The sequence below is a fragment of the Sus scrofa genome, chromosome 8 (assembly GCF_000003025.6).
Source record: "Sus scrofa isolate TJ Tabasco breed Duroc chromosome 8, Sscrofa11.1, whole genome shotgun sequence".
Lineage (NCBI taxonomy): Eukaryota > Metazoa > Chordata > Mammalia > Artiodactyla > Suidae > Sus > Sus scrofa.
This window is the reverse complement of record NC_010450.4, coordinates 76625999-76644750: the sequence shown is the minus strand read 5'-3', so window position 1 is coordinate 76644750 and position 18752 is coordinate 76625999. Positions and strand designations below refer to the sequence as shown.

The following is an 18752-nucleotide window of genomic DNA, read 5'->3' as shown; positions in this document are numbered from 1 at the left end:
TTACTTTGGGAGAGGCTGTCATTTAAACTGTACAAGTATCACACTAAAACTCAGAAATGTAAAAGTATTAACTAAGATGACAAAAACTGAGATAACTGTAAGATGCAGTAAAAATGTATTAAATCAATGATAAATTATAAAACTTTACATATGAATCATCTATTTAGATAAAAACACAGATGATAATTTTAAAACCATGGGAAGAGTAGTAGGAAATGATAGTGGAAAATAATACAAGTAACAGGTCTATGGCAAATATAATTTACCACAAACAACTTTTAAAAAATCACCATGAGCAATAAATTTCTTGATCTAGTTATATATTTTCCTTAATGAAGTTTTAAGTATAAACATACCATTATTTTCTCAAAATGAAAAAAAAAAAACTCTTTGATAGAAAACCTAGACTAATAAACATAGAAATGACAGAGTATCAACTAAGTACAATCCATAAAACTTGGCCACAGTAGGAATAAATTTGCTTAGTATATGATTTCTTTCTCTTTATAGAACATTAGAAGTCCCTCCTGCTCATTTTTTATTTAGTACAATCTTTCTGGAAAACAATTTAGCAGTATTTATCAAGAATTTTTAATAAGTCATACTCCTTGACCCATAATTCTACTTCTAGAAAGATATGTATAGAGATGTTAAAGATTTATGTATTTAAAAAGTTCAAAGCAGGTCACTGACCAAATGAGCAACAGTAGGAAAATGATGATACATTCATTTGGCAGACTATATACTTTTGAATAACTACAGCCATGGGCAACAAAAAGCAATGTATTAAAAATGGATTATAGAGTGCCTGTCGTGGCTCAGTGGTTAACGAACCCGACTATCATCCATGAGGATGCAGGTTAGATCCCTGGCCTGCTCAGTGGGTTAAGGATCTGGCGTTGCCATGAGCTGCGGTGTAGGTTGCAGACATGGCTCAGATCTGACACTGCTGTGGCTGTGGTGTAGGCTGATGGCTATAGCTCCGATTCAACCCCTAGTCTGGGACATTCCATAGGCCACGGTGTGCCCCTAAAAGACAAAACCCCCCCAAAAAGGATTAAAGTACTAATTTTATTAAAATTATTGATTTAAAATTTTTATTGCAGTTATTTCTGAGCAGTGGAATTACTAATTTAGAAAAAATATAAAGAAACTTATTTTTCTAAATTTTACATATTTAGTATGTCTAATTTTCATAAAGAGAAGTAAAAAATACTATTGGAAGCAAAAATTATATCATCATTCAACTCAGAGGATTTAGGGGATTATCGAATTAATAAATTCAGGAGGGTAATAATTCACAAATTTGCTTTACCAACAGAGCTTACGATGGTTTGCCTTTTGAATACATACAACATCTTCATACAAGTGAAAATTTTATTGTAAATAATTACATGTGTTGTTTTCTGAAACAAAGACAATAAATGTAACTTTGATAAAACTGGCAGACCTTTGCTGAAAAGATGCTAATAGATTTGTCAACTGTCTATCAAAGGAATGTAACAGATTAAAATTATGTATAGCTTGCACTATCTGAAGACTATACATACAAAACAAAATCAGACTATGCCTGAATGAGATTAAAACTCTGAATATAGGTTTTTAAAATTAGTGTCATCAATAATTCAACAATGAAGAAAAACTTGAATCCAAGGGGGATCTAATGCTGCTTTTAACTTTTGTCATCATAGTCGACAGTACTAATTGAACAAACTGATGGAAAGGGCACAGCCCTGCAGTTGGAGGATGGTGACTGTGTCAGCCGTCCTGTTCTGAGATGTTGCCTGCCTGATACAGACCCTGAGGTATGACAAAGATTCTCTCCCTGACCAAACTCTAGACAGGCTCCTCTGAACTCTTTCAACTAGGCCATGTCCTTGGGCATGTTCTCAAGAACCCAAGTTTAGCAAGAATCCTGCTAAATCAATTTAAGCAGAATTCCTCGCCCTTAGTCCCTGATCATGCTTGCTCCCTGCTGGGTTCACCTTCCTCCGTCATCCCCCAAGTGCTGTCTGACCACTGGGTTAAGTTCGCTACACCGGAATCTCTCCTTTACACCCCTGATGTTGCCTCTTAGTGATTTTTCACCCGCTGACCCTCACACTGCTCCTTGGCTATAAATCCCCACTTTTCTTTGATGAGCCCAATCTAATTTCCACCGCTGTAAAACCCCCTTGGAGTAGTGCTTATCCCTATGTGACAGTCCCCTTGAATGAAGTCTGTCTCATTATTTTAATAAGAGTCATAAACTGTTGGATAACTTCACAAATGAAGCCTCTTAAAAGCAGTTATACACAAAAAAAATCCCAAATTTATAAATGTGCCATAGTGCCAAAGTTATCTGTAAGTCAATTATTTGAATCTTTGAATGTATTTTGTCAAAGAAACAATGTCAACTCTGATGGGTTCCCAGGCTTACCCTCCGAAATATGAATGTAACAGTAGTTGAAAAAGTTCTTAGGGAGAAAACACACAAAGGTCACAAAATATAGTAGAAAGAGAAAGGCTACTACCTACAGCATAAGAGAGTCCTGAGGTTAAATACCAGCTTTACTACTTACCAAGAAAACTGGGAAGAGGTAACCTGTTTGAGCCTCTACTGACTGAATATAATAATACCTAACTTATAACACTTAACAGGCATTTAAATCATTTAAGAATTAATTAAAACACAGAAAACAGTGGAACAATGCCTAGAATATATAGTAGGTGTTTTTTAAAGTGAAAGAAATTATTAATAGCATTATTATACTACTACTGTACATCAATTAAGAAGAGAAATTAACAAGCAATAGGTTAAAATTCCAGTGATTAGATATATTAAAAATTTTTCTCCTCATAACTACAAAACAACTAGAAGAGACAATGAGGGGTTTTAAAAGAAATAGAAGGCTATGGCTCTAACAGTCTCTAATTTACCATTAGCTGAAACATATTCAAGCAAAAAGACATATGCACAAGATTTACTATAGTATTACTATAATCATAAAAACCTGTATTTCACTGATAACATAAAGTTTTATTAAAATGCAGTCATGTCCATTCACCCACTCATTTAAGTATTGCCTACAGCTGCTTTCATGCTACAATGTCAGAGCTGAGTAGTTTTAACTGACTATCTAGTCCACAAAGCCTACAATAGTTGTGGGCCCTTTGTAGAAAAAGTTTGTGGACCCCTGATTTAAGCTAACTCTCAATGATAACAATACACAAGAGTGGTATTAATGCAAATATTTTCTCAAATGTCACAAATAATCTAATTTTATTTCTACTTTCACTTTAGAGTAAATGATTTTAAATACGGTATTTTAAACAGATCTTGATATGGAATGTGATCACTACAAAACTGTTTTCAACATCACTGCCTGAGCTCCTGGGTTTCAGGTGAACAGGGCCCTGTACCACACTGTACCCACGGCCTCTCTGCCGCTCTGACCAGCAGCTCGACCCCACTTTCTGAGTCAGCTGTGCTGCTGCTGCTGCTTACGTTACACAATCAGTACATGGTTCAAGGCCAAGAATATATAAGGCACTCTAAAAACGTGTTTGTCTGTAAACCAGCAGAGTCAATCAGATATCTAAAATCTCTATACAAAGCACTGATTGCCTATCATTTGGAAATTTCTACCAAAATGGCAACCCTGAAGAATAACTTTACCAGAATATTCTAAATGCTTCAAAGTCGCCAAATAAAAAGTTAATAAATGAGATAGAAACATTAAAGTGAATTTTCTTTCAGCATGCTATTAGTTTTAAGATATTATTTCTCTTATCACTAGAAAAAAATGCTGCCAGATAAGCTAAAAAATTCCATCAAGATTTATTCCTATTTTAGATATGTTTAAAATGTAGAAGAAGAATGTATCGTAGGATTTAGGAAATACACTATTACCATAACTAGGCATTCCAATTTCAGAGAAAAATAAACCAAATTTCCAGTGATTTTATAGACTAAGTTTTTCATACAAATTTTCTCTTCCTTTAAAGGATGATTACTCCTTTTAGAATAAAAAGTTATACAGTCAACTAATATTCTCAAATATTTCTGGTATCAAGAATTACCTATAGGACTTACACACCCTATTAGGACCTTAATACTGAAAACACTTGAAGGTTACTGGTTACAGGCCGGACTGCTATTTCTTTAGTGTTGTTAGTATTAAGTCCAAAGTATCTTTGGATACTTTTAACATAACATTACACATTATTTTAACATAATATTAAATTAGACTACCAAGTACTAATATTATATTAGATAGCAAGGTAAATAAATTTCCTGAAAACATTTCCAGAGCTATAGTTATGACAACTATTTTAAAGAGTTTTTCGGGAGTTCCCGTCGTGGTGCAGTGGTTAACGAATCCGACTAGGAACCATGAGGTTGCGGGTTTGGTCCCTGCCCTTGTTCAGTGGGTTAGCGATCCGGCATTGCCGTGAGCTGTGGTGTAGGTTGCAGACGCGGCTCGGATCCTGCGTTGCTGTGGCTCTGGCGTAGGCTGGCGGCCACAGCTCCGATTAGACCCCTAGCCTGGGAACCTCCATATGTCGCAGGAGCGGCCCAAGAAATAGCAAAAAAAAAAAAAAAAGAGTTTTTCCCAATTTTAAAAATTATTTTCTTGTGCAAACATGAAATAGATTAACATCTGAGAAGGATGGAGGGCAATGACGTGTTTTTCAGTTTCTGATATGTCAAGTTGTTGAAGGGGTATCATCACACATTAGCTCACTACTTGGAAAGAAACAGCCTACAAAATAGAGAAGTCTATATACTTTGTTGTCATTTTATAAAATTTAATTGACAGAAGCTAAACATATCTAAATGTAAAAGATATACGACACTGAATGTTAGATACAAAATATGATTAATTACATATCATACCAAAAGGTTTTTTTAAACCTTTGATTTAAAAAATACATTAAAAAATGTCTATCATTAACATGACCAAGGGAAGTTGGTAAATTAAATAAGAAGGAGCATGTGAATCAATTTAAAGCTCCCTAAAGGAACCAGCTGCAGAGAGGAGGGGAGAAAATGTAATTACGCCAACCCTCTAATATGTCTAGTGGTCAGAGTCAATGAGTTATGCAATAGAAAATTACTGGCAGGCAGTCTAAGACCCAGGCAGTCTAAAACTAAAAGTGTTAATTTTATTTTTTAACTATCTTCCCCCGAATATTCTAATCTGAATTTTATCTTTCAAATGTAGTCCTTGTCTGTTATTATAAATGCAAGGCTATAATTTACCATAATAGTAAAACCTAGAAAAGTCAAACTGAACGGCGACCCTGGGAAGCCCTCAGGGAAAGCCTTTAAGTTTTCTATCAATTTTTCTTACAGAATCTGCTCCTAAGCCTTTTAGGTTTCATGTACTTGTAAAGAAGATAAAGATAGAAAAAAATACATTGTACATATGAAATAATCTACCATACACTGTATTTAAGTTTATTAGAAATATTCAACAGAAAAAAATTATCTTGATTGTTTATACCTTAACCCTTTAATTTAAAAAACCCACACTTCTTTTCCTGAATTTGAAAATTAACTTATACTGGTGTTTTCTTTAGCAAAAATAATGAAATAATAAATTAGTTTATTAATGACTTTAAAACTTTTAGAGGCCTCTGTGTAAAGGCTTAAATCAGAGTGGTGACCTCATTCAGAAGTTAAAATGAAAGTGACCAAGTGAAAGACAAAATAAAAGAAACACTTTGAAAACATAGGAAAGAAGAAAATATGATGGTGATGGAGATATTTATATTCTATTTTCAATGTAGACATCATATTTAAAACTCACTCAAAAAGTTTCTCAACATGGCCACCACCTGTTTGGAATAGTAGAAACAATTCAAAAAGAACGAAGGTACTTAGAAAATATTTTTTTACAAAAGCTATTTAAGTCCCAGCAAATAGAAGATTCTCGTCACTAAAGAGGAAAAATATTTTTTCAGGTGTTATGAGTTAATCTACTCATTTAATAAAATGTTTCCCTTTTAGTAGAGAGAGAAAAAGGGGGGGAGGTAAAAAAGGGAACTAAAATACTAATAGCACTGATATATGTGAGCACTCATTTACTCTCTGACAAGGTTTTTTTTTTTTTTTGGCTTAATGTGTTCAGGATCCTAAACATACTTTAGATCTAAAAATATATCACTCTAGTTAAAAATTCAAAATAGCAATACCAAGTAACTTAGAAAATACAACAGAACTGTTCATATTAAGAGGGTCAAAACTTAGTGGGGAGGAGGAGAATGTCATCCTCAAATACATTCAATCAATCATAACCTGATTATAGATTAGCACAAGTTCTACAAAATGTTTGTTGGTTTAGGATTGTCTATATGTAAAACTGTATCATAACTGCCACATAATAGCACACTGTTTTTCATTTTGTATAACAACAAAAAGTAATGTCTCTGTTAAGTTTGAATTTAAGAAATAGTGATTTAAAAATAATACAGCTTAAAGTGCCAGCTAAACTCGTCCAAAGGGCTAAACGCTGTAATTTCCCATGTATAAGGACAGCACCACCAGCTTTTTGCTTTTCCCACAAAATTAAAGCCGCAAATTTGGGGGTTTAGTATTTGTCAACATACCTCAAAACATAGTTTTTACATTTACCAATTTTAAGGAAGTTTAAAGCGTTGTAATGTCACAGAAAGGTGAAGTGGATAACCTTGGCCTCCCGGGCTGCTCTATCCTATTATCAAGTCTACCGCTTACATACGATGTCACTGGCTACTTAATGCCCTGATAGTTTTACTTATAAACATCCATTGAAATCTGTAGCATTTCTTCACCAAAGAAGGCAAAAGTCATTTATTTAAATAAATATTCCTACTTTTCAAATGTGGGAGACTTACCCGTCTTCGACAAAAGGGGAGGCCTTGGGCAATGATGCTAATGCTAAATATCTTCATCACAGTTTGATGCGGAAGAGGCTCTTTCACATTTTTCAGATCAACAGGAACCAAGCCATGGTTTAGAGTAGCTTTTCCAGGTTTTGACATTTTAAAACTCCTCTGGGCCGATGAACACTCTTTACATGTAATACAGGCACATTACTAAAAACCCTAGCCAGCAAATTAAAATATAACTTTCTAATTAAAAAAAAATAAAAGGCTGAGAACCCAAGGCCTGCTGCTTTTGTCTTTCAACCTTCTCCTACCAAATGTCCTGACCTGTCTGAGGCTTGCTGAAGTGCAAACTATCCTAGAATAGCCAGGAATTATAAACTACTGAAGTGAAAGCTCCTGCTCCTGCCAGTCAAACAGCTGGTGAACCTCCCATACAGAGTCAGTAATGTGAACACAACCAAAGCAGGGCTGTGCTGTAGGGTCCCTTGGAAAACTTCTCCAGGGCCTAACCTAGGTAATTCCCTAGAAAGTGAAAGCATTTACAAAAATCCAAAAGCTAGCCTTGTATTTTTCTCTAACATATCTTATTAAAAAGGCTTCCTCACCCAATATCAGCATTAATATTTTAAGAATGTTTTGAATTGTGCTTCAAATTTATGGACAATGGTTATTCATGCTCAGAAAATAGAGACATGTATTTGCTCTTAGAGACATTCAGAATGAGCACTATATCTTCAAGAATTTGTCTTAAACATGCTCTCTTTTCCTCTTCCATAAGTATCATTCTTTTTTTTTTTTTCGTATAAGTACCATTCTTTATCTCACAGTCCCACTAAATCGACTCTAACTCTCTATAGCTATTAATACACACTTCAGATTAATCTTATCAGGAGACATTTTAGTTGTTTGCAAATTTCAGTTCAATCTCTATAATTCTGAAACACTTAGTGATTCCACTTGAAAGTATAACAGTCATGTGGCTGATTAAATATATTTAAAAACCCAAGTATTTATGAATGTAACCTGTGATGGGAAGGAATTGTAGTAAAATGAGTAATAACTAACCAGCTCATCACAGATCCTTAGGGCCTACTTTCTCTAATATACCACAGTTATTTATGTCTTGCTATGACACACAGTGGGAATGTGTCTACTCAAGGACTTTCAGTGGGTCCCCAGTACTTCAGATAAAGGTTGGAGATGCAGACTCCTCAGAGTGGCCCCAAACATATCTTTACAGCATTATCTCAAACTCCCTAAATTAACTACTTATGCCAGAGTTAATTAATCTTTATGCTACATTTCACATTCAAACCCATGAACTAGGCCATTATGGAGATGATTAAAAAAAAAAAAAAGCCTAGTGTGAGAATTAATAGCCAGTAGTTTTAATAGGTGTGAATTATCCATTCACAATGTTCAGCTACTTTCCTTCCATTCTATTTTCTTCTTCCAGTAGCCAGTCATCTCATTTATCTCTCCTTTCAACTGCTTTTATGGATTTTTATAAGTGGGAATTTAGAATGAGATGGAGAGAAGTAGAAAGGAGACTGTCAGAAATGGGTGATTTCTTTGACTTTGGAAATCTGTCTTATTAAATACAAAGTGGGCTGCTAGAATCCACACACAACAAACACCCCTAGTCCTGCCATGTTGCTACTTTCTTTAAAGTACATCTTTCTCTGACATCACAACTTAAAATGTAATTAAAAATGCAAAATCATTAGCAAAAGTGACATTTTTAGGTCAAGAAAATAAACAACTAAATTCCTCCAAAGAAGATATATAAATGAGCAATAAGCCCACATAAAGATGGTCATTATCACTAGTCATTAGACAATGCAGATCAAGAACAGAACCATTCTGTACACCCATTAATATAGGTTTTCTTTAAACGTCCACAGAAAAACAAGTGTTGGCAAGGATGTGGAGAAACTGGAACCCTTGTGCACTGCTGGTGGGAATGTAAAATGCATGCAGCTACTGTGGAAAATTTGGAGATCCCTCAAAAAGTTACTCCGTGACCCTCAATTCCACTTCTGGGTACACACCCCAAAGAACTAAAAGCAGGGCTCACACAGATATCTGAACAACCGTGTTCACAGCCGCATGTTCACAACAGCCAAGAGGTGGAAACACCTAAGTAGCCACTGATGGATGGATGGGTAAAAAAATGTGGTACAGTCACATACAAGGGAATAATCATCAGCCTAAAAAGGAAGAAAATTGTGATACAACATGGATGAATTTGAAGACACAATACTAAATGAAATAGGTCAGTCAAAAAAGGATAACTATTATATGATTCCATTTAGATGGGGTCCCTAGAGTAGTTAAATTTATAGATAGAAAGCAGAAAGGTGGTTGCCAGGGGTGTGGGGGAGAAAGCAATGAGGAGTTAGTGTTTAAGGGGTACAGAATTTCTGTTGGAAAAGATAAAAGTTAGTTCGGGAGATGGACAGTGGGAATGGTTGCACAACATTGTGAATGTATTTAATGCCACTTAAACATGGTTAAAATGGGAAATGGGTACTGAATCACAATTTTAAAATTGTTTTAATAGAAAAGTAAATGAGTAAGAATATAATCGCTGAAAAAACCCAACAGAGATCTAGGAATAGGAGAGAGGGTACTGGAAATCTGTAAGGTGATAAGGTAGAAAAAGGAGAGACAGGTATCTCAGATAAGCACGTCGAAAGCCCCATGAGAGAGCTTACCGCCTTGCAGAATCAATGTCTCCTGCCTTACTCTAGTCTCGGCATCTCCTCTGATGCTCACTTTATCCCTTAACACAAGTCTAATCCTTTTTTCTAAAACAACATAACCTCCGTCACAGTGTGTCTTTTTCTCCTTATTAGAAAATTCCCTTTGTTGAAGCAGCTCCTGTGGAATGCCCCCTCCAAGTGACTGTCAGTGTCTACTCTGTTAATATTACCTACAGTTTTATATAGACTGACATTCTTTAGTCTCAAAAAAAAAAATCTGTCTCAGTCATATCTTTGAAATCAGTTAGTTAAATAACCCCTCAAAATTAATTTCTCTGAACCACAGAGAAAATATAATTTGAACTTCGTGTATTTCAATACAGAAAAATTAGAAGAATGTACCATATGTCACACGTTTAACGTATTCATTCTGCAGAGAAAAATGAACCAAACAGATCAACTCTAAATTCTCCTTTCACACAATCCACTCATTAACGAAGATAACCCTAGTGAAAATTATAATTTTTTACTTTTATATTTAAAGGCCCTCAAAGAACTTTATAACCACATGCATTTACATGCAGAGAGTTTGAAGAAAAGAAAGAGAGCAACCTCTCTAATCTTGGAGACTGATCCTAAGGGGGGGTGGTTTGGAATTGAAAGGAATTTGGACTGGGAAAATTTAAAATAAACAGTGTTCATTTAAGAGGGCAGAAATTATTATGAAGTAAAACTAGTTTTTCATCTTCAGGAAGTTATTTGCAGTAATAACAAATGAAAATTACAGCAGTTTTGTATATCAGATGTTGTGTTTTACACTGGATAGCAAGGTTTGGCAAACACAAAGTGATGACATTCTAATTCAACTCATTTTTTAAAATTGGTAAATAGCTGCCCTCAACTGGATAGTACAGAGCACTGCAACTAGAGCAAACACTAAATCAAATTACATGTCTACAATATACTTTTGGAAAAAAAGAGATATTATTAGTGATTGAGCAAAGTGAGTACTAATTTTCAAACTTCCAAGTTTCATCTTTTTTTCCCTGAGGATTCAAGTTAATAAGTACTTAACAGTACTTTTTCTTGTTTGTTTTTGTCTTTTTAGGGCTGCTGCTGCATAAGGAGGTTCCCAGGCTAGAGGTCCAGAGGGAGCTATAGCCACCGGCCTACACCACAGCCACAGCAACGCTGGATACTTAACCCACTGAGCGAGGCCAGGGATAGAACTCTCGTCCTCGTGGAAACTAGTTTGGTTGGTAACCACTGAGCCAGACGGGAACTCTGATAGTACTTTAAAAGCAATGTTCTTAATCAGCATGTAAGCAATCAAAATACAAAACCTTCAAAATACAGAAGAAAATCTGAATCAACGAGGGAGAACCCCTATTATTAATACTTTAAAATGTACTTAGTACCATGTGTTCAAGAAAAAATAAAGTTTTGGATTCAATTATCCTTTTAAAAAATATTTAAGATAGTCTCAATCATTAACCTCCGTCCCAAACTGAGACTTTCCAAAACAGACAAGCTCTTTTTAAGATGATGTCAGTAAGTATTAAGGAAGTATAATGCAGCAGGGTAGGAATATTGATGCCAGAGTCCAAAGCCTGGTTCTACCACTTATGGGTGGTATGACCTTAAATTAAGGCCTCTGTGCCTCTGCTTCATCTGTGCAGAACCTACTTCCCAGGACTGCTGTGAGGATTAAATCAGGTAATGTAAGTGAAACACAAAGAACAACGTTTGGAGTTCCCATAGCTGGGAACTCACTGCCTTAGGGGGTTAAGAACCCGACATGGTGTCTTGTGAGGAGGCGGGTTTGATCCCTGGCCTCACTCAGTGGGTTAAGGATCCAGCACTGCCATATGAGGCTCAGAGCCCACATTGCTGTGGCTGTGGAGTAGGCTGGTAGTCCAGGAACTTAAGGCAGGTACAGCCTTAAAACAAAAAACCAAAAAAAACAAACAATCTTTGACTTTTAGTAAGTGCTCAAGACTGTTGGCTGCCATCACCGCTACTACCGCTAGGATTAAAAAAAAAAAAAAAAAAAAAAAAAATCACAGTGTTTTATAGATTCCATTTCAGTTTTAAAAGTCACGAAGAAAGCAAGCAAAGATACTAAACTTTGAAGCAGAATATTTTAAGACAGTCGTCTACAAGTTTTAGAAAGACTTCACAAATTCTGTCAAAATTTTCTATCTAAAAATTAGGCTGTAGCACATCTTAGTTGCTGCGTCTTGGCATTTTAAGATTCCAGATATCACTGACTATCCATCCAAGAAGAACTCAATCTTGGGCAACTGTGGTAAAGAGAAAAATCACTATCAAGATATTCTGCCCGCTTATCATTTTCTGATTTTCTTTCTTCTAAAAGTTTGCATTAGTCAAAGATGATTAAATATAAATACTACACGGAACAAAACATCAGCAATATGGTATTTCTAAAATATACTACAGTTTCATATATTCCAATTCTTTTAAAACAACAACGTAAAGATTTATAGGAGTTAATTCTGGATTTTGACCTTTTCTTTCATTATTATATAGAAAACTAGGATTTACGGGTTCCAGGCCAAAGAACACACATTGTGAGTGGCATAAAATTTTCTACCTTTTGTAAACTATTCTTGAATCAGCTAGAACAAATCACTTGGAAGATAAAAGCTTGCCTACAAGTATTTATGATTTTGTACCAAAAGTTTTCAAACTCTCACATCAAAAATTTTTGACAGGAGAATATCAGCATATGCCATTTAAATTCAGTATTAGTCATTACTTCTGTTAATTTAAGCAATGAGTGAAAGTTGTTTTGTGGAAAGAGAAAAATTCTAGATGCTAAAAATTATACCACTACTAAAGTGAAAAAAATCAGAATCGATATCCTTTTGAGATGAGAATATGCTATTAGAAAGCATACTCATTTATTCAGGGATATAGAGTGAGACAGATTATGCCCTGTATCTAAGTCAAAAGTTTTCAGTCTTTCTTTCTTTTTTTTGTCTTTTCACGGCCACACCCGCAGCATATGTAGGTTCCCAGGCTAGGGGTCGAATTGGAGCTATAGCTGCCGGCCTTACACCACAGTCACAGCAATGCCAGATCCGAACTGCGTCTGTGGCCTACACCACAGCTCATGGCAACGCCGGATCCTTAACCCACTGAGCAAGGCCAGGGATCGATCCGGCAACCTCCTGGTTCCTAGTTGGATTCGTTTCTGCTGCACCACAACAGTAACTCTGAACGTTTTCAGTCTTTCCTAACAACTTGGATACCAGAGCATCGAAGTATCTCCCAGTCTATGCAATTCATGTACAAAGATACAGCAATTTAAAAACTGAGGAAAACAATAATGAATAAGAAATTAAGTTCTTTGCTCAGTGACAAATAGTCAAGGATGCATAAGAAACAACTGCAAAAACAAAATTCCAAATTTTATGCCGCTCACAATGTGTGTCGTTTGGCCTGGAACAGGTAAATCCTAGTTTTCTATATAATAATGAAAGAAAAATAACATACCATTACTTCAGTTGTAGAAACAAAAATACAATTAGATTTAATATGAAGAAAAATCTAAATATATGGTATTCCTCTTAAAGTTTTATTTTTCATAAAAAGTTTAAATCAAATGAATAGAAATGTTTTATAAAAATTAAAATCACATTCAACATGATTCCTTAAACAGTTCTAAAAGACATTTAAATGTTCAAAGTATTCACTAAGAAAGACTACAATTTCCAATTATGAGGTATTTAAGAGTTTATATTCATGTAAACATTTAATGGGTAACAACTTATTATTGTGATTTTCTTTATCCAGGGACCTAGAGTAGCCTCTAACTACTTATGAGAAATTAGCTTGGGTTTTCAAACAGTATATACACAGTTTGTACAAGTGTTATAAAAATGACCTGATAGATATTTGCAAAATAAAAGCAATATATATATATTTTATTGTCAAAATTAAAATGCTACAATATTAGGTTATATAAAGTATCGTAACTGTCCGGATTTATACAGCCACAATCTGACTGCTGGGTATTTAGCTTATTATCAAAGTCTGCTGGAAACTTCCAATTACTTTTAAATAATTGGCTGAAAACAAAATTATAAGTTAAAAAGTAAAACAGAGAAAAAAACAACCAAAAAAATCCTTAAAAATGATAATGAAACTACCTCTAATAACTAGAAATTCCATGACTCAAAATCCCTGACTATTTAATATCTTAATTACAGCTATATTATTATTGACTAAACTCTTTCCTCAGTCTACTTTCAGCCAGATAACCTGGAATTAATATTTCAGAAAAACTTACCAATGTACAAAAAATACTGGGTGAATTTTAAGTTCTAGTTTCAGCCCTACCGCTAACCAGTGACCTTAGGTAAGTCTCTTAAGTTGTCTAAATTTCAGATTTCTAGAATGAGGAATAAGCAAGTTGAACTAAATGATTGAGAATTAAGTCCTCTGCAGGCTTAAGAATATATTCCAGTTCTGATAGCACCAAGTATAGAAACTTCTTGCAATGTGCTGGACTGTCCATTAGGTGAGCCTTCCTTTATTATAGTTTAGAGAGTAGTTGCAGTTTTATACAATATATCTAAATAAATTCACTGCTTCATTTGTGTGTATACTTTTAAAAACAGACATCTATCCCTGTGTTGTGAATATGTATGTGTTGTGTAATAACAGAAAACATTTTCAATGGGAAAAAAGTTAGAGGCATAAATGATTTTTTAAAACAGGATTTTAACAGATGAAATTCAAGAAAAGGATCTCAGAATTTTTCTGATTCCATTACTCCATAATCTTTTATAACATACTTTTCCCTTCCTACTTACCATATACAGTGACATGTAAGGTATATTTGATTTTTTTTTTAAGTGTAGTAAACTTTGGATTTTATTCTCATATTTGTGTCTTAGGACTTTAGTTTCTAATATTAAAATGATACTTGTCCTCATTCTTTCATTAAGTATTTAAGGAAATATCTGAGGTAAAACAAAAATCCAACGACTGGACTGAATTTTTTTAAGTATTTCAGAAATGTCCAGTATGAAGGTCTTCAATGACTATAACATAACTTGCCTCAAGATTAAGCTGAACTCCTACAGTCTGTGCTAGGTTATCCCAGCTGTTAAACTGGTCTTACACAGCTGCTCACCAAGAATTTAGCAGATGATTATTATAGCTACACCTTTCAGTCAACTATGACAAAAATGACATAGTAATTACAGGTATTTCAGTCATGCAAAGCCTCATGTGATGACAGAGTGATTTAAAAGCAACTTAATTTTCCACAATTCTCAAAATAAAATTTAAGTGTAAGACAAAAACTCCTTTAATATCAGTTTTAAGGTCCACGATTTAAGTTACTTTAATGAATAAGTTTAAGCATAAAAGTTTCATTAACGTTTCAGTTAAACTAAATACAATTTATCAATCATGTATTTCTCCTGTAAGAATTCTGAAGGGTAGTGCAGGCCAGGGAGCAATAAATAAGGATAGAATACTAATAATTCTTTTAAAGCACAGTAAGTAATGCAGGTGTTTTATTCTACCTCTAATACAAATTAAACGAAGTCATAACGTAGGAAGTTAAACAAATGGCTGGCTTAACACATTGTAGGAATTGATCCAATGAAAAATAAAATGGAAGTGGAAATTACTTGACAGTGTTCACAATTTAAGACAGTAAAATTGTAAGGAGTGAGGATACAACTATGTTTCCTACACTGTTGACTTATTGACACAATTATAAGTAAAAATCAATTATTTTGAGTGAGATGAACATAGTTCCACATCTTTAATTATGTAATTTTTAGTAACAAGCTATGCAAGTATTTGAGATTTAACAATAGTCACTGAATTATTCACTGATAAATATTCATCTATCAATATTCACTTCAGCATCAAATTTAAATACAGAATTACTTGAAGCATATAAAATACTTTAATATAGAAATGAAGCTATAGAAAATACATACTTAGGGTCTCACTCTTTGATGGACTGAGAGTTGATAACACTGGCCTTTTTTACACTGTCAAAATTACATAGCCAGCAAAATACGTCATCTGATAAACATCAGTTTTATAGCTGAAGTTTAAATTAAACTGACAGTCTAAGTTTTCATTCTTTCCAATAAATAAAACACTCTTTATCAAAAAAGATTAAAAACAAAGGAAAAACAAGACTCAATGCGTATAATTCTTGATTATGCCTGAAATAGAAAGATCTGGGGATGGAAGGACGAGGGCTAGGAACGCTAGGAAACAGGCCATCAGAGAGCAAGAGCAGATATAAAGGAAGTCTGCAGCTACAGGGCTTAGGGAAAAATGTCTTATTTCAGACTGGTACAATGAAGCGAGGGAAGGACTAAACACTGACCGCACCCCTGGTAGATCATGCTTTATTTCACTTAAATATCACGACAAGACTGTGAAGTATCATTAGGCTACCTTTTACACACAAAGAAACTGAGGCTCAGAAAGGTTTAAAAATTTGCCCAAGGTAACACAGCTGCCAGGCAGTGGAGTTGAGACTTTTACCCTAGTAGATCTAATTCCTGATTTGTAAGAGAATGTATTCTAGTCAAGAGAATGTTAAGCCTAACCTAGTTGCATTACTTTCTAATCAGTTGTTTGGAGATTTATTTTAATTATATGTTTCAGATATGTAAGTCTGGCAGAAAACTGAGGTCTAGATAAACAAAATCAAGTATTACATACGACACATATATTGTATATGGAATCTGTTTTAATGAGCCTGGTTTTTATGAAGTACAAATAAAGAGAACAAAAAAGCTATAAGGAGTTCCCATGTGGCACAGCAGATTAGGGATCCAGCACTGTCACTGCTGTGGCCGCAGGTTCGATCCTTGGCCTGGGAACATCCACATGCTGTGTGTGTGGCCAAAAAGAGTTATAAAAGCAAAGATATGACCTCCTATACCAAACTGTTTCTCAAAGGTGGTCACAGTAATAGCCCCCACCTTCTTTCCCCACCAGAACGATGAGAAATAACAAAATAATTGCTGTCTGCTCTAATCATAAAGCTTTTCATGTGAGAGTTGGGTGGCAATAGATAAGGGAAACCATCTTACAAAACAAGGAGCTTCAGAACACTGGTTTACTTATAATATGGTAAATAGTCATCTTAGTGGTTTTAACTTCAAAATTTAACAAGAATGGAAAAGATAGCAGGTGATCTAGAATGAAAATTTAAATGAGTAGGTATCTAGAGGCTGGCAAAAGCTTGGGTGACAAAGCCCCACCTTGCTAATAATACCCATTAGAAATGTGGTATTTAGCAAATCTCTGACTATTTTTAATAATAAACTTGACAGTTACATATGACTTTGACTTGGATTTACATCCAAACTAGGTTTTATATGTGAAAAATAAGGAAAAATCAACTTACTTTCTCATTTCCTACAAATGTGCTTTGCATTTTAAGCAAACTCAAATGACTACAGGAGCAGGCAGGTAAAATAAAGGAGCGAGTGTGGGCAGGTCAGACCTTTAAGGCCTGGAAAGCCCATTTACAAGGTGTAATTGATTGTTGTCATGTAAGCACATGAACCCAGTAAGGCCAGAGAGTCTACATTTGCAAAAGAAGGTGAAAACTCAGTATTTTTTATATAAACTCTCCAGATTTTTAAATCCTGGCAACAAATTTAAATGTTTAATAAAACACTAATTTGCAATCTCTGCTCTGTTCTTTTCTGTAATAAAGAGGGATAAAAATACAATAAAGATTAAATATAAGATTACTGGGGGAGTTTCCATCGTGGCTCAGTGCTTAACAAATCTGCCTAGGAACCACAAGGCTGCAGGTTCCATCCCTGGCTTCGCTCAGTGGGTTAAGGAGCCGGCATTGCGGTGAGCTGTGGTGTAGGTCGCAGACACGGCTCAGGTCCCTTGTTGCTGTGGCTCTGGCGTAGGCTGGTGGCTACAGCTCTGATTGGACCCCTAGCCTGGGAACCTCCAAGTGCCGCGGGTGCGGCCCTAGAAAAGACAAAAAAAAAACCAAAAAACAAAAAAAACATTACTGATATCTAAATGATATAGAATAGGATTCTATCTTAAAGTTTTAATCTTCTTTTCTGTACCACTTAATAGACTGAAATAAGAAATAAACCAGAAAGTGAAACTGTAAGTGATAAACTTTTTATAGGTACTTCAGCATATTTAAATTTTTCACTCTTTAGACCCTAAGGCAGATGGTAGAATAGTGGTAAAGTACAAATAATTCATTCTCGACAATTAAATTTAAAAGGTAGACATATAAAATCAACATCTGTAGCTAAGCAAATGGGTAACTCTTGGAATTTAGTTCTAAGTACTTTACAAACATCTCATTGAATCTTCTTGATAACACTATATTATTATGATGCCACTACCACTCTTAAAATAATCCTAAAAGAGAGGTTAACAGTTTGTCCAAGGTCAAAGTGCCATGAAGGGACAGAGTTTGAAAACACCACAGTCTGCCTTCAGACATCACAATCCCTACGTATCACTATTTACAAGCACTGAAGCATCTGTTATACATGTTATTCTACTGAGGTCACTGTCTACTGAATCATGCATGAAGCCCCATGTCAAACCAGCCCACAGAAATGCTTTGGAAAAATCTGATGCAAACATATTAAAAAATTGAGAAATTCTAATAAAAAAGCTAGCATTCCAGTGGCTTTTGAAAAACTGGAAAATAAGGCAATATTAGGATTATAATTTTCACAGTCATTCCACTTGAGAGATGCTTTAGCTCTCTAGGTCTTACATTTAGTTTATTTCATTCATTTGAATTATCTTTCTGGCCCTATGCCTCTTGAGTTTGTGTCTCCTATAAACTGTGTTTTGGGGAAGTAAGGTTAAGAAGATTTTCTGAAAGAAAAACATTTCAGTGTAGTCAGGGAATGACTGACGGAAATTAGGTGCAAAACAGGGGAGTGGTATTCTGTAAACATTTCTAATACCCACACAACCTGATTTCCCCAAACTTGCCTTTTTTAGGGACTCAAAGTGATCTTTTACCTTTTATATGGTAAAATACCACAGACCCTCAGCTCCCCACTAACCCCGCTCTCGTTAGCCTTTTTGAAATGTTATGCCCTTGCAGTGGATGTATGCATTTAGCATAGCAAGGTGCCCCCAAAGCCTCCTCTTCCCACTCCCATAAAAGCTCAC

At 34.9% G+C, this 18752-nt stretch overlaps 1 protein-coding gene across 9 annotated transcripts in view; it reads right to left on the bottom strand.

Annotated features, from left to right (window-relative positions):
* FBXW7 (F-box and WD repeat domain containing 7) overlaps nucleotides 1-18752 on the bottom strand; it is a 217328-nt gene that overhangs the window by 54604 nt on the left and 143972 nt on the right. The window contains exon 1 of one of the 9 annotated variants that reach the window (XM_021101509.1): nucleotides 6862-11390. The exons of the other annotated variants lie outside the window; for them this stretch is intronic. Within the exon in view, the coding sequence (XP_020957168.1) occupies nucleotides 6862-7008 (147 nt within the window). The 5' untranslated portion in view covers nucleotides 7009-11390. Of the gene's footprint in view, nucleotides 1-6861; nucleotides 11391-18752 lie in introns of those variants that run through there. 9 annotated transcript variants of the gene reach the window in all.